Below are 26,171 nucleotides of genomic sequence, written 5' to 3'. Positions count from 1 at the left end.
TTATGATTACATGAAGTTAATTTACTTCAAAAAGAAAATTGTTTACTTATAAAATTATGTCATTTATAAAATAAATGAAAACTTGTATCTGCTGCAAAATACTCAATGCAAAGTTATTTATAGCGTGATCATGATGCTGCTATTGTTAAAATATATCTTAAGAGTTTACTGACCTTTCTGCAGATGGCCACTCTAACATTTATATGTGCTTTGTGAGATATATATACCACAGATAGTAGATCTTTAAAATTAATAACAGGATCTATGGTAGGAAAAACAAAAAGTTAAAATTAAATATGAGAGATAACCAAAGAAAGAACTGTAGATAATACTTGTATAAAATGCTGAAATAATTAATTCATTTTAAAATATGAATTACAGGTATGTTCAAATTTTGAAGAAAAAATAGGTTTAGAATGTTTGACATCCTCCTGAGTCAACCCTAAATAATTGTTCCTTTTTTTTTGATTGCTTGAACATATGGTCCATACTGCATGGCTCTTACATTATTATTTATCTTTTTATATACATGTCTTATCAACAAGATTGTAAACTAATCAAGACAAAGAACCTCATATCCCCAAATTCCCAGCACCTGACATAAATTCTACTGTCTGTCATCAACTACTGAAAAAAATTATTTAAAAAAATTAGAAGCAGGGCATGGTGGCACATGCCTGTAGTCCCAGCTCCTTGGAAGGCTGAGGTGGGAGGATCAGTTGCATCCAGTATGAGGCTACAGTGAGCTATGATCACACCTGTGACTAGCCACTGCACACCAACCTGGTCAATACATCAAGACTCTGTTTCTAAAAAGAAAAATCAAAAAACCAAAACAGAACAAACAAAACAAACAACAAAGCTCCTTAAAGAAAAAACAATCATTTGTACATATTTTCTGTACTGTCCTTTTCTTGTTCTGTGGACTCACTCACTAACTTAATCACTCAGTCAATAAACATTTACTGGGTAAGGAACTGTGCTATGCCCTGGGGAGACAAAAACAATAAACCTACATAAGACATGGTATCCAAGGAAGGCCCTGCTGAATCAAATAACAGATAATTTTAAAAGTAGCCTGAGAAAGGTATGAAAAAAACTTACAGGAAAAAATATTTCTTAAATATGTTAGCTTTATCAGCCTTATTCATACCTGTATTTATGATTTGATGGGTGAGGTTTTTAATAAGAGAAGTATTAATAAGTGCTTCATTAAGAAGGAGTCCCAGTCCTGAGTAGCCAACTTCTCTGAGTCGAATATGTTGTTTACTACGCTCATAAACATTCGTGCATTTCAACATTTGTTCCATAATCTGGTCACAACAAGTAATATATTCTCAATATAGAAAACTAAGAATAATTTGTCATTTAAGTTAACATTAACAATGTTAACTTATTAACATTAAATATTAATGTTAGTATTTATTAGCATTAATATTTAATGTTAATAAGTATTGCTATTAACGTATAGCAATATTAACTTACAGAATAAAATAATGCTATTAACTTATAGAATAAAATATTGCTATACTTTGTTTTTGGAGCATCATTTTATTCCTTAAGTATAAAAATCCCAGCATTAACCCATTTATGCCGGAGGGTGCAATTTTTTGAATTGCAGACGTGTGAAAAATCAGACCTTCATGATGACCTTCAGACGTGGGATATAAATAACTCCCACATACTTAGTGTTCCAATAATGGAACACTAGGCATAAATGAATTTAATAGGGAGGTGCACTCCGTATTACACCATAATGTAAAAATGGATTTAAGAACAAACTGGGCCAGGTACAGTGGCTCATGCCTGTAATCCCAGCACTTTGGGAGGCCTAGGCAGGTAGATCACCTGAGGTCAGGAGTTCGAGACCAGCCTGGCCAACATAGTGAAACCCCATCTCTACTAAAAATACAAAAATTAGCCAGGTGTGGTGATGCGTGCCTGTAATCCCAGCTACTTGGGAGACTGAGGCAGGAGAATTGCTTGTACCTGGAAGCTGGAGGTTGCAGTGAGCCAAGATTATACCACTGCACTCCAGCCTAGGCGACAGAGCGAGACTCCATCTCAAAAAAATAAGCAAATTTAAAAAAATAAACTGGACTGAAATGCATCTGTATTTGAATAATCGGTATGCTTAAGACTCTAGTTTAATTACATGGCAAATTAAAGAGAAATAATTTAAAATTTTGTTTCTTAATGAGAAAGGCTTAGATGGAAACAAACCATGTAGTTTGCAAGAATAAATGTGTGTCAATACACCTCTGGATCAATCTAATAATCCACTTAAGTAACAGTTATTAAAATTAAAATAATTTTCAAGGATAAGTAAACATTTGTGAAGCAACTCATCTATATATTTTGTAAGTTACTGATCTCTCTGGACTTAGTTTCCTCATCTGTAAAATGATAATAGTAATAATACCCACTTCATAAAGTTATTGCAAGATTAAGTAAGCCAATATACGAAAAGTACTTAGTGCCTGACATACAGTGGTTGCTACATAAAGTTTGCTATTATTATTAGCTATTGAAATGTTCTGAATTGCCACATAGACCCACCAAGTCAAGAAGATGAGAGATTTTATATTGAGGATGGTATGACAAAGTGAATATTCCACTGAGATGATTTTCAGATTATAATACAATTAGTTTTCTAACATGCAAACTACTGAAACATGAAAACTATATATAAAAATAAGTTGAATATCTTAGAGAAATAGATATAAAAATAATTTATAGTCACAGAATGGATATATTGCAAGAAAATTCATATACCCACAAATGCCCCAAAATACAAAGATGTTTAAGAAATGTTTGTACCTTAAAAATGATTTCTCTTAGTCTGTCAGAGTACTTCTGATTTAAGAGCAATGCATACAGTATGTCAGCATTTCCTGGTTCAAAGAGCAGTAAGAAAAGCTGACCTCTAGTTGGGCTGGTACGTAGGAGACTGAAGAGCACATCCAAAATTCCAAAGAGCTTTTAAAATTAAACAACACAAAACAAACCACCACATTCATATATACAAGCACAAATAAGGTCACAAGCCACAAAATAGTTATTTAATTAAATCCTATATACTTTAATGTTTTATCTTAACTTCACCATATGTGATAACGATGTCTTTTTTTTTTTTTTTTTTTTTTTTTTTTTAATTCTTTTGAGACAGAATCTCCCTCTGTCGCCCAGGCTGGAGTGCAGTGGCGTGATCACAGCTTACTGCAGCCTCGACTTCCCAGGCTCAGTGATTCTCCCACCTCAGCCTCCCAGGTAGCTGGTACTACAGGTGTGCACCACCATGCCTAGCTGATTTTCTGTATTTTTGGTAGAAATGGGGTTTTGTCATGTTGCCCAGGCTAGTCTCAAACTCCTGGGCTCAAGTGATCCACCCAGCTCACTGCACCTGGCCTCTGATATCTTTTGAACCAGACATGCTTTTGCCTTATTCAATTTCCTTTAGTATATCCTTTCACTATTCAAATTTACCTGTTGGAACCATATCTATCCATAAAGTCTTTCCTGGTCTTTGCAACATGTAACACCCTCTTAGGAAAACCTCATAGAACTTTATTGTATCTCTCTTATAGATATTATCATACTCTTCTTTGTTTATAGTTATTTGTAAACTTCTCTTATTGACCCCTGCCCCATTAGCTTAAAAGAATAATAATTCATCATTATATTACCTGTAATGTCTAATATTATTGTGTGTAAACAGTAAGTCCTCAACAAATAACTCTTTAACCGAAATAACCAAAAAAATATTGTTGGCAATGAATCATAGATATAGCTATCATGAAATAAGATGGGAATAATGGGAAGCTTTTGAAGTGGTCCAATCTTATAGGAAAATAGCCTGCATTAACTCATCTAATGCCGATAATGAAGTCATGTAACCACTGAGTACACAATAAATATTACATATACAGGGCAAAACAGCCTAGTCAACATAAATCTACTTAAATTTGTGGTATTGAGGAGGTTATACCAGAACAGCACAAAAATGGCACTAAAATATTTTTTACCATTTAGGTTCCAGTTTCAGGTTTATCAGCTGTGTGACTTTTTAAGTCACATAATCTCCCTGAATATAAATTTCCAAAAGCATACATGCAAAAAGTAATTCCTGGTCTGTATTATGTTATAGCAGTGGTTCTCAAATTTTACCATGTGCACGAGAATAATCTGGAGGGCTTGGTTCAGCAGTTGAATTAGCAGTATATCTGCATTTCTAACAAGTTCTCAGGTAAAGTTGGTTAGGGGCCAAACAATGAAAACCACTGACTTAAAGAGTAGTTCTGAGGATTAAATGGGATAATGTATGTAAAACTAGACACACATTTATAATTTACTCTTTACATAACATTTTATGAACCTAGGTTATGTTAGAAGTCTACCCACTAATGGCTGGGCATGGTGGCTCATGCCTGTAATCCCAGCATGTTGGGAGGCCGAGGAGGGCAGATCATGAGGTCAAGAGATCGAGACCATCCTGGCTAACATGGTGAAACCCCGTCTGTAGTAAAAATACAAAAATTAGCTGGATGTGGCGGTGCACGCCTGCAGTCCCAGCTACTTGGGAGGCTGAGGCAGGAGAATCGCTTGAACCCAGGAGGCGGAGGTTGCAGTGAGCCAAGATCGTGTCACTGCACTCCAGCCTGGTGACAGAGCAAGACTGTCTCAAAACAAAAACAAAAACAAAAAAAGAAATAAATCTACCCTGTAACTTTGATGATAACTTTGATGATAGGTAAACATACATCATGTGGACTATGAAAACAGGCTTCAGAATTGCCAGACAAAGCAACCATTTCCATATTTTAAATTTTCTAGCTAACTGGAATATTAAATTACACTGTCATCTATTTTACAAAAAATTCAGTTAGTAGATAAAATTTACTTCTGGCCTGGCATGGTGGCTCATGCCTGTAATCCCAGCACTTTGGGAGGCCTAGGTGGGTGGACCATTTGAGGTCAGGAGTTCAAGATCAGCCTGACCAATATGGTGAAACCCCGTCTTTACTGAGAAAAAAAAGCAAAAAATTAGCTCAGTGTGGTGGTGCACACCTATAATGTCAGCTACTCAGGGGGCTGAGACAGGAGAATCACTTCTCCTTCTGGGAGATGGAGGCTGCAGTGAGTTGAGATCGCGCCACTGCACTCCAGCCTGACTGACAGAGCGAGACTCCACCTTAAAAAAAAAAAAAAAAAAAAAAGATAAAATGTACTTAAGTACCTAATATTGCATGTGACACTACACATAGTTTACCCTCAAAATATTTAACTAGACACACACATACGTTCAGAAGATGATGTAGCAACTCAAATGTTTAAGGAAAAGTAGATTTATCTTAGGCATAATACCTGTTCTTCTTCATTAGTAGCAGCTATGTACCCCATAATACTTTGTATCTCTTCATGAGATCCACCTTTGCACAGAAAATATTTAATTAGTCCATACAAAGAAGTCCTTATTGTTCGAATGTCATCTAGAGATAGCTCATTATATTTACAACCATTCCTGAAAGAGAAAACAAGGTATAAAAATTGAAATTTTAATTTTTACATTTCCTTCTTTTTGAGATGGAGTGTCACTCTGTTGCCCAGACTGGAGTGCAGTGGCGTGATCTCGGCTCACTGTAACCTCCACCTTCTGGGTTCAAGCAATTCTCCTCCCTCAGCCTCCTGAGTAGCTGGCATTACAGGCATATGCCACCACACCTGGCTAATTTTTGTATTTTTAGTAGAGACGGGGTTTCAACACGTTGGCGAGGCTGGTCTCAAACTCTTGACCTTATGATCTGCCTGCCTCAGCCTCCCAAAGTGCTGGGATTATAGGTGTGAGCCACTGTGCCCAGCCTAATTTTTACATTTCTATATTTTCTATATAAAAGAATTCATAGTGTTAAAAAAATATTTCCATGTAATTCTGAGATTCATGGTAACTCTGGCTTGCTTTTCTTTTTAAGGAAAATCTTCTGAGTTAAGAGTTTCAGGGAATAAAATAGTTTATGTGAATACAACACCCACTGCATAGCAGACATAGTTTAAGTGCTTTACATTATTAACTAATTAATTTAATCCTCAAAACAACCAAAGGCGGTAACAGTTTTCTTACCTCCTATCAAAAATGAAGAAACTCAAGCACAGAGAAGTTGAGTAATTTGCCTACAGTTGCACAATTAATGAAAGCCAGATTCAAACCCTGTGTAGCGATCCACTATTCATTTTAACCTCCACTCTATCCTACCTCTCTCCAGTTAAAACATACTAGAATCGCTGGTAAAGAGAAAGTCTACAGTCTACACATTCCATCAAGTAGCAGAAAGAAAACAATATATCAAAGTGAGAAGGAACAAGGGCATCATACCCATAATAAATCCTAAGTGTATCTAGGAGAAACTGCACACCATACTTCTTTCGGAAAACTCTCCTGCTGTCTTTAATGATGGTTGAAAGATACTGTATGTGACCTAAAACAGAAAGTTCAATGGTAAGTAATTCAGCTAAAACAAAGTCAGTAGGTAGTTATAAATTTCTAAAACAACTATAAAGTTTTTATCTGAAAGCCTGCTCTTACCAATTCGAAAGGGAAAATCTCCACGGTTCCAAATACGAAAGTCAAAGAGTAAATACTGATACATTTGTTGCAGGAGCTGCATATTTTTCTCTAATGATACTTGTTCAATTAGTAACTGAACTGCCATCAATACATTAACATCCATCAAGGTGCTTGGCACCTGAAATCAAACAGAAGAGGGTTTCATATAGTTCAGTTTAAATAACTGTCATTAAGCTATAATTTTAAATCATTAATTCAGAACATCTACTAAGCATACAAATAGAAAAACCCACATTAGAAAAACAAAAACTTAAGTATTGGTTTTTCTGATATTACACCACAGTATATTCTCCTACTGTCATATTCCTAAAATAGTCTTATATTTCTCAATATCCCAAATACCAAAGCTATCAAACAAGGTTGTATACATCAAAGATCATACACTATTACATAAAATAAGTATTTCTTATATAAGATGATTCCATGCAAGTTTTTAAAAGCTGCCTGTGAAACAAATTATATCCATTAATAAAACCCAGGTTGTAATAATCCTTAAAAATATATTGATTAGGAAGAAAAAAATCCCAACATCAACTGCAAATCACAATCATTAGTTACATCAACACAACGTTAGACTGGCTCACCTTCTGAAGTAAAGTACCAAGAGTTGCAACTCCATGGGAGTGAATAAGATTGTCCTGATTGATAGGATGTCTCTGAATAAAATGTTTCACAATCAAGATAAATGTTGCAACTAGGTTTCTCTCTAGTCTTGACTCTGTGGAATCAGGAACATATTAATTATCAGAATTACTCTAATCATTTTTATATCACATTTTCTATATCTTAATGCACACTGTTATACAAAGTAGAAATCTGGTTCAGCAGTCAGCTTCCAACGCTCTATTGTACAATAGAATCAGAAAAAGCAGCAACTGCAATATTGTATATTTATGTGCACATATTTTCTCTACCACAAATTTAACAATGTGGTCATATTTCCACTAAGAGTATAAGCTAAGAATACTGGAGATCAATCTGCAGTTTTCTGATGAAAGTATTATAAACTTTCTGAATGATATTAGTAAAAGTAGAAACAGCTGCTACAGCTACAAATGGTTAAGTTTCTTCCGAATGACAGTAAAACATTTTCATCTACTTCTCAATTAACTTTCAAATTTCTCAATGACTATTTTGTGTTAATTTCATCTTAATACCTGAGGCCTTTGTGGAAGTCAATACGAGCCAATCTCCTTCAACAGGTGTTATTGATTCAGGAACGGTGCTTTCATTCTTTTCTTCAGGAATCTGTCCTTCACTAAAGTGGCTGATTTGTTCCAATAAAGGAAAGAGTACATTTAACCCGCCTATGCAGTTTATGATATCCTAAAGGGAAAATTATAATGTTTAAATCTTATAAAACAAGGACAATTTTGTCATTTAATATCTTCACATGTATGAAGTTATAATTTGCTAGATAAACGTTTAAGCAATGTGTAGGATAACACAAGCTGAAGAAAGTTTTGGGTAGGAAGATGCTTTACAGGGCACCTTCAAGGGTCACCACAATCAATACTCAAGAGAAATCAGGCCAGATCATTTTTACTCCATCTTTGTTTTCCAAAGTTTAGGGATTTTGAACATAGGCAAATAAAACAGCCCCATAAGTGGACTTTATAATGTAACTCCAACAATGGAAAAACAACTGTCACTAGGCAATTAGGCATAATAAACAAGAGAAAAAATAATGAAAAAAAAATGCACCTGGTGGTAGAAATATGACTGACTCCTCAACTTTTAGTTTACAAAAAAGTAGAAAGGGTATTTCAGCCAAAGTTCAAAGTTTGGATATTTTGGCTTAATAAAATATTTTCTATATCTTTTGATAAGTTACTAATATCACTGGCCTCAGTTCTTCATCTGTAAAATGGGGATAATAATAACACCTACTTCATAAAGTATTGCAAGGATTAAGTAAGCTAACATATAAAAGGTGCAGTGTCTGACATACAGTCGATACCATACGAGGTTTGCTCTTATTATTAATTATTAAAGTGTTCTGAATTGCCATTTGGATACAAGTTAAGTCTTCAAACAACCTCTTCATATTCTTTGTTTTCTTAGAAATAAATTTTATTGTGTATATTTGAGTTTACAACATAATGTTGTAGGATACACATAGATAATAAAATGGTTACTATAGTGAAGCAGATTAAAATTTCTATCATCTCACATAGTTACTTTGTGACAAGAGCAGCTAAAATCTACTTATTTAACAAAACTCCCTAAAAAAATGTAATTTTATTAAACTATAGTCCTCAGGTTTTACATTAGATCTCTGGACTTATTCATCCTACATATCTGCTACTTTGTTGAGTTTTTCTTGTTTGTTTTTGAGACAGGGTTTCGCTCTGTCACTCAGCTGGAGTGCACTGGACTGATCACAGTTCACTGCAGTCTCGACTTCCCAGGCTCAAGTGCTCCTCTCACCTCAGCCTTCCAAGTAGCTGAGACTACAGGCATGTACCACCACACCCAGCTAAGGTGTGTATTTTTTGTACAAAGTTTTACCATGTTGCCCAGGCTGGTCTCAAACTTTTGGGCTCAAGCAATTTGCCCACCATGGCCTCCCAAAGTACTAGGATTACAGGTGTGAGCCACTGTGCCTGGCCCCATATCTTCTACTTTGTTTTGACCATTTGTCATACCAATTTTGAAGAGCTTTTTTTATAAGTAAGTAAATTAACTTTTTGGAAGGCAAATATTATTTTACCAGTTGTCATTTCATTTAACGTTTTTGATCTTTCATTTGGCTACAGTATAAAAATACATCTTTCTCTTTGAAATTCTGTTGCTTTTTGATTTCCACATCAGCCAAAAGTCTAACTAGTTAATAATACACATAGCTGTAACTCAGGCCACAAAAAAACTGCTTTGATTTTTAGGTACATATGGCACATATAAACAGATTTCTATATATAAAATACCACATGGAATCAGCTTTGTAAAATCAGTCTTACAAGTGAAGCAAAAGTTAATTTATGAATTGTCAATCATGTCATAAACCTTACCATGGTAACAGATTTTAAAAAAGTGCTCTGGCTGGGCATGGTGGCTCACACCTGTAATCCCAGCACTTTGAGAGGTTAAGGTGGGCGGATTAACTGAGGTCAGGAGTCCAAGACTAGCCTGTCCAACATGATGAGACCCTGTCTCTACTAAAAAACATAGAAATTAGCTGGGCGTGGTGGCAGGTGCCTGTAATTCCAGCTACTTGGGAGGCTGAGGCAGGAGAATCGCTTGAACCTGGGAGGCAGAGGTAGCAGTGAGCTGAGATCACACCACTGCACTCTAGCCTGGGCGACAGAGCAAAACTCTGCCTCAAAAAAAAAAAAAAAAAAAAAGAACAAGAACAAGTGTCCTTATACCAAAACTAAGGAGAAAAATGCCTTATATACCATGAATAACATGAAATTAACACTAATTGATAGATTTATTTCTACACAGGCAAAATTATCTTAATGATTTCTGTTTCACTGAAAATAATAAATGTATTTGGTTGGTGTTAACTGATTAGAAAAGTTTTTTTTCCTGATTTACCAGCAAGTCCTCTTATAATTATCTTTTATTTCCCTGATTTACCAGCAAGTCCTCTTATAATTATCTTTTATATTTCTTTTATTTTACTTAGGTTATAACTTCTATTTAAAATATCATTTAAGGAAACACTATATTTAAGAATTAAGCCTCTCTCACCGTAAACAACCTTTACTAATTTAATCACTCAGTCAACACTTACTTGTTGCATAACCCTGTACCAGGAACTAGTTAAAAAAAAAAAAAGAAAAAAGCAGTGACCCTTCCTTTAAAGTTCTTATGGACTACTAGAGCATTAACCAAGCAGTTACTATTTGCCATGGTAAGTGAAATAACAAAGTGCTAGGGATACCCGTAAGAGCAGTTTGGTCTTGGAAACTAAGTAGAGGCCTCTAGATGGAAGGAAAGTTCCAGCTGTGACATAAATATGAGGTCAACGAAAAAGGAAAATAAGATTTGAGAACTCATATAGACATGGCAAAAACATGCAAACTCCACACAGACAGTTGCCCCTGCCAGGAATTGATTTTTTTCTCACTGACTTTATAATGAATGACATTATTCAAAGACCTGCTGTAACTTACAAAGGTAATTACATTTCAAACCAAGTCATTCAACTATGTCAGTCATTTAACTTTGCATTTGTTTATCCTTCAAATTGTATGTTTGCATAACATTTTAACTGACATCTATTATTCAGATCAATCAGGCGGTGCTTTAAAAACAAAATCTTTAATAAGAGTATCAGTAAACTCATATAATGTGTTGCCCAACATTTACTATTAATTTACCTTAATGTCCCAGTTCACTACTTTGTTTCCTGTTAATCTTCCATGTAAACAATTAGTAGATAAATCAAGACAAATTGAATTTTTGCAGGCCTAAGAAAAAAAGAAAAATATGGCAAACCACCAATTAGAACAAAACATAAATTTAACCACATATAGAACATTTCACCATAATATAAAAAGGAATATAGGATAGTTAAAGATAAGATGCCCATCATATGAATTTTAGTATTGCTGTTCTCTCTTAAAAGAAAGAATTAGGGCCGGGCGTGGTGGCTCATGCCTGTAATCCTAGCACTTTGGGAGGCCGAGGCAGGGGGTATCACCTGAGGTCAGGAGTTCGAGACCAGCCTGGCTAACACGGTAAAACCCTGTCTCAACTAAAAATACAAAAACTAGCCAGTGTGGTAGTGGGCCCCTGTAATCCCAGCTACTTGGGAGGCTGAGGCAGGAGAACTGCTTGAACCCAGGAGACAGAGGTTGCAGTGAGCTGACACGGTGCCACTGCACTCCAGCCTCAGTGACAGAGTGAGACTCCGTTTTAAAAAAAAAAAAAAGACTCAGGAATTAGATTCTAAAGCACCCACTTAAGAAAAGTAGGTCACTGCTGCTTGTCATCTGACAGATGAGCTATATATAACAAGAAATTTTTCGCCAGTCACGGTTCTTTTTTTGGGAGAGTCTCGCTCTTGTCACCCAAGCTGGAGTACAGGGGTGTGATCTTGGCTCAATGCAACCTCTGCCTCCCAGATTCAAGCAATTCTCCTGCCTCAGCCTCCCGAGTAGCTGAGATTACAGGGGTGTGCCACCATACCCGGCTTATTTTGTATGTTTAGTAGAGATGGGGTTTCACCATGTTGGCCAGGCTGGTCTTGAACTCCTGACCTCAGGTGATCCGCCACCTCAGCCTCCCAAAGTGCTGGGATTACAGGCATGAACCACTGAGCCTGGCCTCGCCAGTCACAGTTTTAAAATTTTCATCTTTTAAACAAATACATGAAAACAGATTTTTGGCTTTAAAAAAATTCAATGTTTTATTTCCATTAGCACTTCCCTAGGCACAATTTCAAGATACACATAAAATGTGTGATTAAAATGAGAGATAAATCACAGAACAAAAAAAAAATCATGATATAAAAATACAACTACAGGAATAATATACTATTTTCCCTCATGTTGCTGCCAGACAATTCTGGCTGTATTCAGAGTAAGAGCTTAGTCTGCAACTTTAGAAACAAAGTTATTTGTTAACCTCCATTTGTAAAGGCATGTTAACTTCATATTCAATCCAAATTTTCAGGTAATGAAGCATCCTTGAATCTAATCTAATCCCTATTCCAAAAGAAAGTAAACCTACAAATTTTAGTGCACATGATGTAGCTACTGATTTCCTCTTTAAACAAATGAGAAAAATTGCTTTAATAAAACAAATACTTAACGTAAACATTATCCGTCTCAGAGACACACGTCTTTCTCCAGTTATTACTTTAGTCTGTAACTAAAAACTGTGTATCTATGACCTGTTTTAACACAATAATCTCCTAATGGTATGACTGCCTCTAGAATCCTACCCCTCCAATCCAACTTTCACGCTGCAGCTTAAGACCATTTCTAAAACGTGAACCTGATAATATTACTCTTCTGCTTAAAATTCTATCCATTGCCGATTATTTACTCTGACATAGGAGGTTCGCTATAATGTGACCTTGCTCTCTAGTCTCATATACTCTTGCTCAGTGCCGTATACCCAAATACATGTAGAACCCAGTTTTACAGTCTATGCCTTTTTAAGTGATATTTACCATGCATCCCTCCTCAACCTTGTCTTCTAAACCACAAATGAAACCATCTTCTTTATGATTTTCTAGCTTCCTGGAAAAACAAACCACTCCTCATTTGCACCCTCACTATTATTTTGTACATTATTCCAACAAAGAAATATTGTCTATTAGCTAAGGATATAAATTAAACAGGCTGGGTTCTAACTCTAGGATTCACTAGAATTATGAGTCTAAGCAAGTTACTTACTGTGCTTCAGAAAGCTAAAGCTTAGAAAAGATAACAGGATCATACCATATACCTCTCAGGGCTTTTGTGAAGATTAAGTGAAACAATACACATGAAGCACTTAGCAAAGTGCTTAACATATTGTTAACACCCCATAAATGGTAGCTAAAAAGGAAAACAAATGCTCATAAAGTTATGTTGAACTTATTTAAAAAAAAATATTTATTTTACTTTAGATTGTAAACTTCTTACAGACACTTTATTTATCTTTGTATCCTAAGGGTATAGCATAATTCTTGACACTAAGAAGACACTCAATAAGTTTTAAGCAAATGGGTGACTAAACACCTCCGATAAATGAGTACAAAAAATAAAAAACTTGACTATTTTTAAATCCTCTGGAGCAGCTTTTCCCAAACTAGTATTTGTTAATAACTAAGTTAAAATAACAAAACATGTTCTATGCTGAAATAGCTGGTGAAACAGTAGGACAAAACAAAAGTAAACTGGTTTCTTTATAGCGGAATTTTAAAAATGTATCATTAACCTCCAAGAGGGATATAAAGAATGCAACAGGGCTGGGTGCGGTGGCTCACACCTGTAATCCTAGCACTTTGGGAGTCCAAGGCAGGCGGATCACCTGAGGTCAGGAGTTCGAGACTAGCCTGGCCAACATGGTGAAACCTCGTCTCTACTAAAAATACAAAAAATTAGCCAGGTGTGGTGGTGCCTGTAATCCCAGCTATTCGAGAGGCTGAGGCCGGTGAATTGCTTAAACCTGGGAGGCAGAGGTTGCAGTGAGCCAAGATTGCGCCACTGCACTCTAGCCTGGGTGAGAGAGTGAGACTCCATCTTAAAAAAAAAAAAAAAAAAAAAGTTGGCCGTCACACATCCAGAACTTGCCACTTAATATATTGTTTGGATTATATGCAATTATTTCTTAGCTATCTATGCTATATAGTGGAGAATGAAAATAGGTGTAAGATACAATTCTTGCCAAGAAATAACATAAGATATAGTAAACAAACATGTATCTTCGGGAAAAGAAGTTATACAAAGCAAACAAAAATATAAGACTCAAGAGATATTATAACCAATGCAACGCATAAACTTTGGATCCAGGATTCATTTCTAAAAGGCTATAAAAATATTTTTGGAAAAATTTGAATACAGAGTATATATTAGATGAATTATGGGCCATTTTCTTAGGTAGGTAGATGAATATGTAGAAATATACAGGGATGAAATGTCTTGATAGCTATGTCAATTTGTTTTCACAAATGATTTGAGACAGAGTCAGCAAGTACAGTAAAATGTTAATAATTGGTTAATTTAGGTGAAGAGTATATAGGATATCACTTTACCATTCTTTTGACTCCTCTCTAGGTTTGAAATGTATCACAGCAAAAAGAAGGGAGAAAATAAAACTAATAAGCAAATTTTATTAGGTCAGATACAAAAAATAAATATTTAAAAGTATGGCCAGACATGGTGGCTCATTCCTTTAATCCCAACACTTTGGGAGGCTGGGGTGGAAGAACTGCTTGAGCCCAGGCGTTCAAGACTAGCCTGGGCAACAGAGTAACACCCTGTCTCTATAAAAAATACAAAAAAAAAAAAAAAAGGCTCAGCATGGTGGCACATGCCTGTAGTCCTAGCTACTCAGGAGGCTGAGGGCGCAAGGACTGCTTAAGCTCAGGAGTTCAAGACCACAGTGAGCCATGATCCCACCACTTTTTTGGAGAACTTGTCTCCAAAAAAACAATGTTGGGTGGTGGGGTAGAAAAAAGTCCTTTTCCCTTTTACTTATCTAATAAAAGCAACCGAGGTCAGCAAGGACTGAGGGAAAAAAGACAAAAGAATTGTGAGAGATAAAAGAACCGGGAGGAAGAAAAGAGGTAGTAAAAACATTAATTGTTTCCACTATGCTAAATGTTACATGGACTCAGAAAATGTTTTGGTTTTGTGAGATTATACATTTTTGTGTATCTTTTTCTAGTTTAGCCAGCTGGTGTATGATAATAATTTATTACTTTTTTTTTTTTTTTTTGAGATAGAGTCTCAGTCTGTTACCCAGGCTGGAGAGTACTGGCGTGATCTCAGCTGACTGCAATTTCCAACTCCCAGGTTCAATCAATTCTCAGGCCTAACCCTCCCAAGTAGCTGGGACTATAGGCGCCTGCCACCACACCTGGCTATTTTTTGTATTTTTAGTAGAGACGGGGTTTCACTATGTTGGCCAGGTTGGTCTTGAACTCCTGACCTCAGGTGATCCACCCACCTCAGCCTCCTAAAGTGCCAGGATTACAGGCATGAGCCACTGTGCTGGGTCCTTTTTTTTTTTTTTTTTTGAGACAGGGTCTTGCTCTGTTGCTTAGGCTGGAGTGTAATGGCGCAATCAATCACAGGTCACCGCAGCCTTGAATTCCTGGGCTCAAGGGATCTTCCCACATTTGCCTCCCAAGTAGCTGGGACTATAGGCGCATGCCACTAAGCCTGGCTTTTTTTTTTTTTTTTGCATTTTTCATACATTTTGTAGAGACTGGGGTCTCGCTATGTTGCTCAGGCTTGTCTGGAACTCCTGGCCTCAAACAATCCACCTGGGCATCCCAAAGCGCTGCGATTACAAGTGTGAGCCACTGTGCCTTCTGGCCTTTTTCTCCTTTCGAAGTGAACATTTTTCTTCTTCTCTGTTTTTTTTTTTTAATTTTTGGCTATATCACATTTAAAAAACTGAGCACAATTCTGTTTCATCGCTCCTTCTAGTAAACTATGAGAATACAAATACAAACAATTTCACTTACTAAAGTCAATTCATTGGTACAAATTCCAACTATAACGATTGCCATTAGTACCACAGGTATGACATAATGATAATATTTGGACCCTCGTGGAGGAGGTATACCTTATTTTTTACTGCTTCTCACCTTCCTTTGAAAATTCATGATTATTTTGATGGCAATTCAAACCCCTCCTTTTAATTACCCAATGAAATGACAAAAGGAATAGAAAAGGAATTGCAGTTCACAACATAGTTATAACTAAATGGACAGTTCACAAATTTACTCTGACCTTTGCTGTGTAGTAAAGAAGGATGTTACCAGGCAGGTCGGCCATGTCAGACTCTTGACACTTCCAAGGGCTTAAACAATTTGGACCTGAAAATTATTTACACACATATACACACCATTGAATATATATGGTCTCCTTGGTTCTGTTATCAGAATAAAATTTAAAATTAAGCTGCTTCGAGCTAGTCAAACAATATAGCTGAAACCCATTAAGCTAAAATTTACTTTGTTTTTATATTCCAGTTTATCTAAAACCTATAAAAATTGGGGAATAAATCAATTTCCATTACAGAAAAATTGTTTTATATAATATTAAAAAACTATTATCAGCCAGGTACAGTGGCTTATGCCTGTAGTCCCAGCACTTTGGGAGGCTGAGGCAGGTGGATCACTTGAGCTCAGGAGTTTGAGACCAGCCTGGGCAACAAGGCGAGACACCATCTCTACAAAAAAGTATAAAAAATGAGCCAGAGGTGGTGGCATGTGCCTGTAGTCTCAGCTACTCAGGAGGTGAGAGTATCACTCAAGCCTGGGAGTCAGAGGTTGCAGTGATCTGGGATTGTGCCACTGCACTCTGGCCTCAGCAACAGAGTGAGATATTGTCTCAGAAACAAAAACAAAAATTATGATCTGGCCATACATGGTGGCACACGCCTGTAATTCCAGCACTTTGGGAGGCTGAGGCAGGTGGATCATCTGAGGTCAGGAGTTTGAGATCAGCCTGGCCAACATGGTAAAACCCCACATCTACTAAAAATACTAAAAAATTAGCTGGGCATGGTGGCAGGCACCTGTAATCCCAGCCACTCAGGAGGCTGAGGTGGAGAATCGCCTGAACCCAGAAGGCGGAGGCTGCAGTGAGCCGAGGTCGTGTCATTGCACTCCAGCCTGGGCAACAAGAGAAAAACTCTGTCTTAAAAAAAAAAAGAAAGAAAGAAAGAAAGAAATTATAAACAACCTAAGTAAATAACATGTCTTGAATCCAAGGAAATACACAACCATTAAAAATGATCATTTAGGCTTGGCACAGTGGCTCATGCCTGTAATCTAAGCACTTTAGGAGGCCAAGGTGGGAGGATCACTTGAGGCCAGGAGTTCAAGACCAGCCTAGCAAACATGGCGAAACCTTGTCTCTACTAAAAATACAATAATTAGCTGGATGTGGTTGGCACACGCCTGTAATCCTAGCTACTTGGGAGGCTGAAGCACAAGAAACCCTTGAACCCAGGAGACAGAGGTTACAGTGAGCCGAGATCAGCCACTGCACTCCAGCCTGGGCGACAGAGCAAGGCTCTGTCCAAAAAAACAAAAAAACAAACAAAAAGAAAAGAAAAAAAAAGATAAGGTTCTAATATAAAGTCTGAAAGTGCGGGCAATCCCATTCATCTCAAAATTCCCATGCAATCTAAAAAAGATGTTTAGACAAATAACAAGCTATTCTGCAGAGTTACATAACTCTTAAAAGCTTAACTCCTGAATATCCTGCTAGAATATACATATAATTTTGAAAGCAGTTAGGATCCAATAATAACTATTAGTACATATATTTAAAATCATAGCCAAAATCCCAGCACTTTGGGAGGCCGAGACGGGCGGACCACGAGGTCAAGAGATCGAGACTATCCTGGCTAACACGGTGAAACCCCGTCTCTATTAAAAAAATACAAAAAACTAGCCGGGCGAGGTGGCGGGCGCCTGTAGTCCCAGCTACTCGGGAGGCTGAGGCAGGAGAATGGCGTGACCCTGGGAGGCGGAGCTTGCAGTGAGCTGAGATCCGGCCACTGCACTCCAGCCTGGGCGACAGAGCAAGACTCCATCTCAAAAAAAGAAAAAAAAGAAAAAATCACAGCCAAAAGAAAAAAAGCCAAAACACAATGAAAAACAGTTTGCAAACTTATCCAAGGTCCCCTAATTCTACTGCCTTCTGAATTCTTCAGGTATATTAATATATCAGTTGAAAAAATGACAAGTTTTAGAATAAGGCTCATAATTTTGGAAGCAGTTATATAATTTCTTCTGGAGATACGGTTATACTTTGTTTCATCGATTCATTAAAATCTGTCAAAAGTACTGGCAGTGTTATGGACTGAATTATGTCCCCCTAAAATTCCTGTTTAAAGCCAAAATCCCCAATGTGACTATATTTGGAAATAGGGCCTTTAAAGTGGTAACTGGAATTAAATGAAGTCATCAGGATGGGCCTTAATCTGACAGAGCCCCTTATAATAAGAAACATAAGAGATCTCTTTCTCTGTCCATATGCATACAGAGAAAAGACCATGTGAGAACACAGCAAGAAGGTGACCACCTACAAGCCAGGAACAGAAGCCTCACTTCTATAGAAGTAAGAGCCTGATCCTGACGTCACCTCAATCTTGAACTTCAAGCTTCCAGAACTGTGAGAAAATAAATTTCTGTTGTTAAAGCCACCCAGTCTGTGGTATTTTGCTATGACAGCCCTAGCAGACAAATACAGGCAGTATTATGGATGATATCTGAAATACTTCCCAAAGGTTTGCTTTATTTATGCCTACAAAACAAAAAGTATGGTATGTGGAGGGGCTTTTTCTTCCCCTTTAGCTTCAGTTAAAACAAATTAACTCTTCACATGAAATATATTCTTTAGAATACATTTAGACAACAGAAAAAACTCTAAATTTGCATAAGCATTATGACTGTACATGCTTACCTGCTAAATATAATGCCTTCACCTGAGGAGGTTGTAGTGCTTCATAGAAGATGATAACAGATCCTAGCTGACCCTCCAGAGATGTGGGACACCCCCATTCACTGTCTTGGGTTCCAGCTGATATCAATTTGGTAATCAATTTTGATTTTTCAATTGTTCCTCCCCAGGAGGCTGATGACAGAATTCCACCAAATGATGTCCGATGAGGGGTAATGGGAGAAGAGAAAGGTGGATCTGGGATTTGGGATGGCGGAGGAGTGGTGGTTCTTTGCCCAGCTGAACCAATGCAACAGGAAGTAAAGGGCTAAAAACAAACCAAAAAATTACACAATTTTAATTAAAATATATCCTCATATTGAACATAAAATTACACAATAGTGAATAAAATTACACAAATAAATAAAATGAAAATAAAAGTGGAAGCAATTTTATTTTTACCAAATCATGATGTGTACATGCATGTGTATACTTAGGAAATTATTAGCAAAATTACCTTAGCCTATAGAATTTGGATGCATTACTTTTATGACTGATTTTATATTCTTTGGTAATTTTTGAATTTTTAAAGTGTATATGATTAAGAATTTTTTTAACTTTACTGTTTTTGAAAATAGAGAAAACTATTTTTTCTCTTTAAAATGTATAAATATTAATCACAAACTATCCTAAAATGGTCCCTGAGATGAAAACCAAGAAATTACTTGAATCATAGCACTTGAGAAATAATCTACTCTATTCCACTATCTTCAGAAAAGGCCCTCTAGTGTTCTTTGAGAACCACTTCAATACATAAACTCTATTTTATACCTAACTAAAATGTGAAGGTTTTAAGCTTCTTCATTATTGTTTCAATTTTAATCGAGTTAGAAGAGTACCTCATAATATTCTCTTAAGTATTTCACATACTTAAGAGAGCTTTTATTAAAAGATAGATTGATCTGCTCTATTCATTTCTTCGGGTTTCCTGTTATAAGTCTTTCTTTCTAAGCCTTTGTTTCTTCCTTAAATGTTTTCCTTTTTTCACATTGTTTGACTTCATCTAATAATGACAGGCTGACAGAACTGAATATTAATATGTGGAGTCTTACCACATAGAAAACACTTTAAAATCTGGGGCCACATATTTACAGCAAACATAACCTTCTACATTAACTAAAACATTTCAAGAATTCTCAATCAATGGAGCCTGTAAAGAGTAGGTTGGATATACTTACTTCATTCATGGCAGGAAATCTGAGAGGGGCAGAAACCTTCTGTTGTCCATTGTCATAGATATAGATGAAGCTCTGACCAAAGGGCCTTTTTCCAGGCATGTGGACAATAGTTATGTTGTGCTGATAAAGTGAAACACACATTTAAAAGGATAAAATTACATTATATCTTTGGAATGACAAATGCTTTCAGAATTTTGCTCTATAATTTGTACAAATAGAACATTAAGATTAAACTTAGTTAAATGTTAATTAAATTGATGTTCTCAAAGTAACAATTTTTTCCATAGTAGTACAAAAGCACCTAGGTGTATTCTATAAAATATACACAATTATAACAGTACCTTTTCTGCATTTCCAAAGCTTCAGTATTCCTTAGAATCATTTTTTAAAATGAGAAGCATTTTATATTTTAGAAAACAATACAAATGCATTGTTTAAAACGACCTATCGGCTGGGCGCAGTGGCTCACACCTGTAATTCCAGCACTTTGGGAGGCGGGTGGATCACCCGAGGTCAAGAGTTTGAGACCAGCCTGGCCAACATGGTGAAACCCCACCTCTACTGAAAAATACAAAAATTAGCCAGGTGAGGTGGCAGGTGCCTGTAATCCCAGCTACTCAGGAGGCTAAGATAGGAGAATTGCTTGAACCCAGGAGGCAGAGGTTGCAGTGAGCTGAGATGGTGCCACTGGACTCCAGCCTTGGTGACAGAGTGAGACTCTGTTCCAAAAGAAAAAAACAAAACAAAACAAAACAAAACCACAAAACAACCTATCATCTCATTTTATTTTGTCATTTTTTTAAAAAACCTTTTTTACAAATTGGGTCACGCTCTATAGCTGAGGCTTGAGTGCAGTGGTGCAATCATAGCTCATTACAGCCTTGAACTTCCCAGTATCTTCCTGAGTAGCTAGAATTATGTGTGCCACCTCACCCAACTAATTTTTAAATTTTTTGTAGAGAGAGTCTCACCCCAGGCTAGTCTTGAACTCTTGGCTTCAAGCAATCCTCCCACCTTGGCCTCTCAAAGTGCTAGGTTTACAGGTATGAGTTACAGCACCCAGCCCATCTCATTTTAATATGAAATTCAAAATTAAATTTACTTATAGAGGTAGGCGGATCACAAGGTCAAGAGATCAAGAACATCCTGGCCAACATGCTGAAATCCTATCTCTACTAAAAATACAAAAATTAGCTGGGTGTGGTGGTGCGTGCCTGTAGTCCCAGCTACTTGGGAGGCTGAGACAAGAGAATTGCTTGAACCCAGGAGGCAGAGGTTGTAGTGAGTTGAGATCACGCCACTATACTCCAGCCTGGCAACAGAGCAAGACTCCATCTCAAAAAAATAAAAAAAATAAAAAATTTTTTTTACTTATAGAAAACTTTAAGACATCCTAACATTCTAAATACATATTTACTAATTTATTTATTTTTTATTTTTTTGAGACAGGGTCTCACTCTGTTGTCCAGGCTGGAGTACAGTGGTACCATCTCAGTTTACTGGAGCCTTGACTTCCTGGGCTCAAGCGATTCTCCCAACTCAGCCTCCCAAGTGGCTGGGACCACAGGCACAAATCACCATACCCAGGTAATTTTTGTATTTTTCGGTAGATACTGGGTTTCACCATGTTGCAGTGATGGTCTCAAACTCTTGAGCTCAAGTTATCTGCCTGTCTTGGCCTCCTACAGTGCTGCGATTATGTACAGGTATGCCACTGCCCAGCCTCATTTAAATTTTTTTAGCAAAAAAAATGACTGCTGTTGAATTTATGACAATAGTGGGAAATACCATTAACCATACAAGAAGTTAAATGTGATGCCCTAAAGCCTTACCCAGAGGGAATCACAGAAACTGTGGTCAGGAAGCATAACCGTTGCATATTCTCTTTTTGTGCACACTGCCACGACCAACATACCTGAATGGGTAATAAAGGCTTCAAAACCCATGCCACTTCCTGTAAAAAAACTAACAAAAATATGTATTATCAGAACTTTTGAAGTTGGTTGCTCAGTTTCCTCATCATTAAAGTACATAAAACCATAAAGCTATCATGAATGTCTTTACCAACAATTCTGTAGCTTAAATTCTATTGCCACACACTAGTCCAACCTTGTTTCAAAGACCCTTTTAAAATCCATTTTGGTCGTAAGAGTTTAGTAAATAAAAGGCAGCCTTCTAAAGTGGAATTCCACTAGTAAAGGTAAAAAAGTAAAACTACTAATTTTCAAATCTCTAAAATTCTTCCAAATAAGAATCAGTAAGCATAAATAAAGGTCTTTAAAATCACACAGCATAGGCCAGGAGTGGTGTCTCAGGCCTGTAATCCCAGTACTTTGGCAGGCCAAGGCGGGCAGATCACCTGAGGTCAGGAGTTCGAGACCAGCCTGGCCAATGTGGTGAAACATCGCCTCTACTAAAAATACAAAAATTAGCTGGGTGTGGTGGTGGGCGCTTGTAGTCCCAGCTACTCAGGAGGCTGAGGCAGAAGAATCGCTTGAACCCAGGAGCTGGAGGTTGCAGTGAGCTGAGATCGTGCCACTGCACTCCAGCCTGGATGACAAGAGTGAAACTCTGTCTTAAAAAAAAAAAAAAAAAAACACGGCCGGGTGCGGTGGCTCAAGCCTGTAATCCCAGCACTTTGGGAGGCCGAGATGGGCGGATCACGAGGTCAGAAGATCGAGAACATCCTGGCTAACACGGTGAAACCCCGGCTCTACTAAAAATACAAAAAACTAGCCGGGCGTGGTGGTGGGCACCTGTAGTCCCAGCCACTCGGGAGGCTGAAGCAGGAGAATGGCATGAATCCGGGAGATAGAACTTGCAGTGAGCTGAGATCCGGCCACTGCACTCCAGCCTGGGTGACAGAGCGAGACTCCGTCTCAAAAAAAAAAAAAACAAACAAAAAAACACAAGGCATATTAAAAAGTAGTAGCTATTAAATTCTGGATGTACATACACATAGGTTTTCTGTTCCTTCATGTAAATATATAGCATATTTATATGTAATATATACTTATAGTATATTCAATGGAATAGAAATCATTACTCATTTTTTTTTCTTTTTTTTTGAGGAAAATCTTCCTCTATCGCCTAGGCTGGAGTGCAGTGGTACGATCTCAGCTCACTGCAATCTCTGCTTTCTGGATTCAAGTGATTCTTGTGCCTCAGTCTCCCAAGTAGCTGGGATTACAGGCATGCACCACCACACCCAGCTAATTTCTATATTTTAAGTACAGACGGTGTTTCTCCATACTGACCATGCTGGTCTTGAATTCCTGACCTCAAGTGATTCGCCCACCTCAACTGCTTAAAGTGCTAGGGTTACAGGTGTGAGCCACCACACCTGGCCATTATTCATTTTCATGGAGTTTTTCTGTGTGTGACATCTTGCTTTGTCACCCAGGTTGAAGTGCAGTGGTGCAATCACAGCTCACTGTAGCCTCAACTTCCTGAGCTGAAGTGATCCTCAAGTAGCTGGGACTACAGGTGTGTGCCACCACACCTGGCTAATTTTTATATTTTTTGTAGAGATAAGGTTTTGCCATGTTGCCCAGGCTAGTCTTGAACTCCTGGCCTCAAGCAATGCACCTGCCTCTACCTCCTAAAGTGGTGGGATTACAAGCGTGCCACCACACCTGGCCCATTTTCAAGATTATTACTCATTTTTCCTTTCACTTTTACACTACTTTTAAGAGGGAAACTTGTTTCCAAAGTAGCCTCAAAACTTAACCAGCAATATTTGAGGTATATAGCTATTACTATGAAAGCAATAGAGCACTTACAATTAAACTGTATAAAGCCTCAGGATGAAGAGGCTTTAGATAAATTGTACATCTAAAAGCTAGATGCTTGGAAACAGTTTTCCTGTTTAAGAATCACAGCACATATTGTTATGACAGTATTCATTTATATTCCATAATTTTTACCAATACCTGTACAATTGTTTCCTTTTCCCTCCTTTGTTAGCAATGCCAAGAGTCAATTGATCCTGATCTAAGCAAAACCAAGCACTGAAAGAAAAGGCGGACCCTGGCCATTTCTGTATGGGAGGCACAGAAATTCCTGCCATACTATGTGACAAATCAAAATATTGGAGGGCACTCTCTAGACTTAGTTTTCGAGCCATTGTCAGGATTGCTCGAGTCACAGGAGTGATATAAGGGTGAATAGACTCAGATTCATCCACTCTCAGCAATCTTAGTAGTCGACGGATTTCTTCTGAGCTCACTGACTGACTCCCCAAGGAACCATGGATTGCAATCAAGTTCTCAGCACAAGTTTGATGGAGGGAAGAATGCGAGTCAAGGGTTTCAATGATTCTAATCCCCATGTTTGCATTGACACAAGTAGTTCGACTCTGTCTATTAATACAACAAATTCTTTTCAGCCAATCAGAGATGAAGATTTGCAGGTCATGGGATTGTAGTTCTGGAAGCCACTGGATAAGAAGCAAGAGAGGTTGGACATTACTAATGCCCAAAATTCCAACTGAAGTGTGGTCACCCTCTACAGCCTGAAAAGCAACAAAAAAGATAAAAGGTTAGTTACCATTTTCAAAACGGATATTAACAGAAGTTCTCTTAATAAAAGTTATAAACTCACCATATTCATAAGTTCTTTAAGTAATTCCAGTGGTGGCTGACCCAGGGATTTTAATACTTCAAACATATGTGTATAACCAATTCTTTCTTTAAATACTTCCTAGGGGATGGGAAGACAATATATCAAAGTACATTTTCAAAGACTGAATGTGTTGGAATTTTAAAAATATTAAATAGTCATTTACGCTAACTAACTTAATATTAAATAAAGAAAAAGATATTAGTTCACTATTTGCCTTCTTAAATCACGTCTTCATTTTAAAATAGATTCCATATAACTTCTGGAGTAATAAAGTTATAATTACCAAAATTCAAAATAAATGAAATTAACAATAACTGTGTTATAGAATTATTATATTATTTGCAGATTAGGGCATATGACAATTCTTGTATTTTCTTCACTTGATTTGCAATTACTAGAGTAGTAGTTAAGTCAAAACAAAAATAGAGGAAAAAATGAGGAGACTGTAGGTAAGAGGAGTCAGACATCAGCCTAAAAAGACCCAATTAAAGAGTTCCTGGCAATTTTGAATAGTGGTCAGAAACAAACTGAGTACAAAGAGTTTTCTCTGTGCTACTTGTATTTAAATGGTCTACATTATCTGGAACATCAAGTTCATTTTAGGAAGTTCTATGTCACATGTATTTTTGAACCAGTAGGCACCCAAAGTCATAAAGTGAAATATAAAGACAACTGGTAAACCTAGAACATACTAAAGTGCCCCATTACATTAGGTTGAAATATACACACTCACTACAAAATCAAAAAATTTAACAAAACAGGTAAAGCTGGTTTCCTTTAGGGAGGGAAATGGTTGAATGTGGGTCAAGAATAGGAAGGAAATATTTTCTCATTATGTATTTTTGTTACATAATCTTTTGAATTTTAAACATGCCAGCTATTACATGGACAAAAAAAAAGAATTCAAGGAAGACTGGAACATCTTTTTTGATGTCTGAATTTCAGAATACAGTACAGGCAATCCATTATACTCATAAACCAGTTATTTAAGACTTAAAATGGTTTCCATCTTACAGCAACTAGTATTAAATGGAGATTAAGTCACAAGCCAGACTGTAAAAGTTGTAAAAGTCTATTCAATAGGAACTTAACCATGAGTTATGTCAACATTTCTTAGACATGAGTTATGTCTAACCTTCTAGCAAAGGTTAGAGTCTCCTAACACAAACCAATGTAATCTAAGGAATACAATGAAAGGCATGTTTCAGCAAACAGGGAGTAATTAATTGACTTCTGGTACCAGAAGGGTGAGGCATGAAGTATATTAGATGTGGCAGATAAGAGTGTAAAGTAATAATAAAAGTCACTGACATGTATTTAGCACTTATCATGTGCCTGGCACTATGCTTACCACTTCACACAGATGACCTCACTAATCTTACCAGTATATGAGGAAACTACCAGTATAACTGGACAGAAGAACAGTCAGTGGCAGTGAATGAGAAAAAACAGAAAACTCTAAGGGTTACTGAATACAAGAAGCAGAATTTCCACGGCCATACAACCTGGAAAAACTGGTATCAAATTGAAAAATGTTCATATTTTAGGCGGTCATAAACTGACTAAATAAAGGGTCATTATTTTATTAATGAAGAAAAACTCTGATATAAAACTTAATTC

General features: G+C 36.9%; 1 protein-coding gene across 1 annotated transcript in view; it reads right to left on the bottom strand.

Moving 5' to 3' along the window:
• Positions 1-26,171, bottom strand: part of NBEAL1 (neurobeachin like 1) — a 205,206-nt gene that overhangs the window by 80,973 nt on the left and 98,062 nt on the right. Inside the window, exons 12-26 of the mRNA XM_025405096.1 lie at positions 24,531-24,629; positions 23,861-24,441; positions 21,761-21,893; positions 19,929-20,048; positions 18,715-19,018; positions 16,027-16,112; positions 10,951-11,040; positions 7,780-7,948; positions 7,207-7,340; positions 6,581-6,740; positions 6,371-6,473; positions 5,365-5,521; positions 2,821-2,979; positions 1,154-1,313; positions 174-262 (exon numbers count right to left, since the gene is read on the bottom strand). Coding sequence (XP_025260881.1) covers positions 174-262; positions 1,154-1,313; positions 2,821-2,979; positions 5,365-5,521; positions 6,371-6,473; positions 6,581-6,740; positions 7,207-7,340; positions 7,780-7,948; positions 10,951-11,040; positions 16,027-16,112; positions 18,715-19,018; positions 19,929-20,048; positions 21,761-21,893; positions 23,861-24,441; positions 24,531-24,629 — 2,544 coding nt within the window. The remainder of the gene's footprint in view (positions 1-173; positions 263-1,153; positions 1,314-2,820; positions 2,980-5,364; positions 5,522-6,370; positions 6,474-6,580; positions 6,741-7,206; positions 7,341-7,779; positions 7,949-10,950; positions 11,041-16,026; positions 16,113-18,714; positions 19,019-19,928; positions 20,049-21,760; positions 21,894-23,860; positions 24,442-24,530; positions 24,630-26,171) is intronic.

Source organism: Theropithecus gelada, chromosome 12 (genome assembly GCF_003255815.1).
Source record: "Theropithecus gelada isolate Dixy chromosome 12, Tgel_1.0, whole genome shotgun sequence".
Lineage (NCBI taxonomy): Eukaryota > Metazoa > Chordata > Mammalia > Primates > Cercopithecidae > Theropithecus > Theropithecus gelada.
Note: the sequence above shows the minus strand (reverse complement) of the source record. Positions and strands in the feature narration are given on the sequence as shown.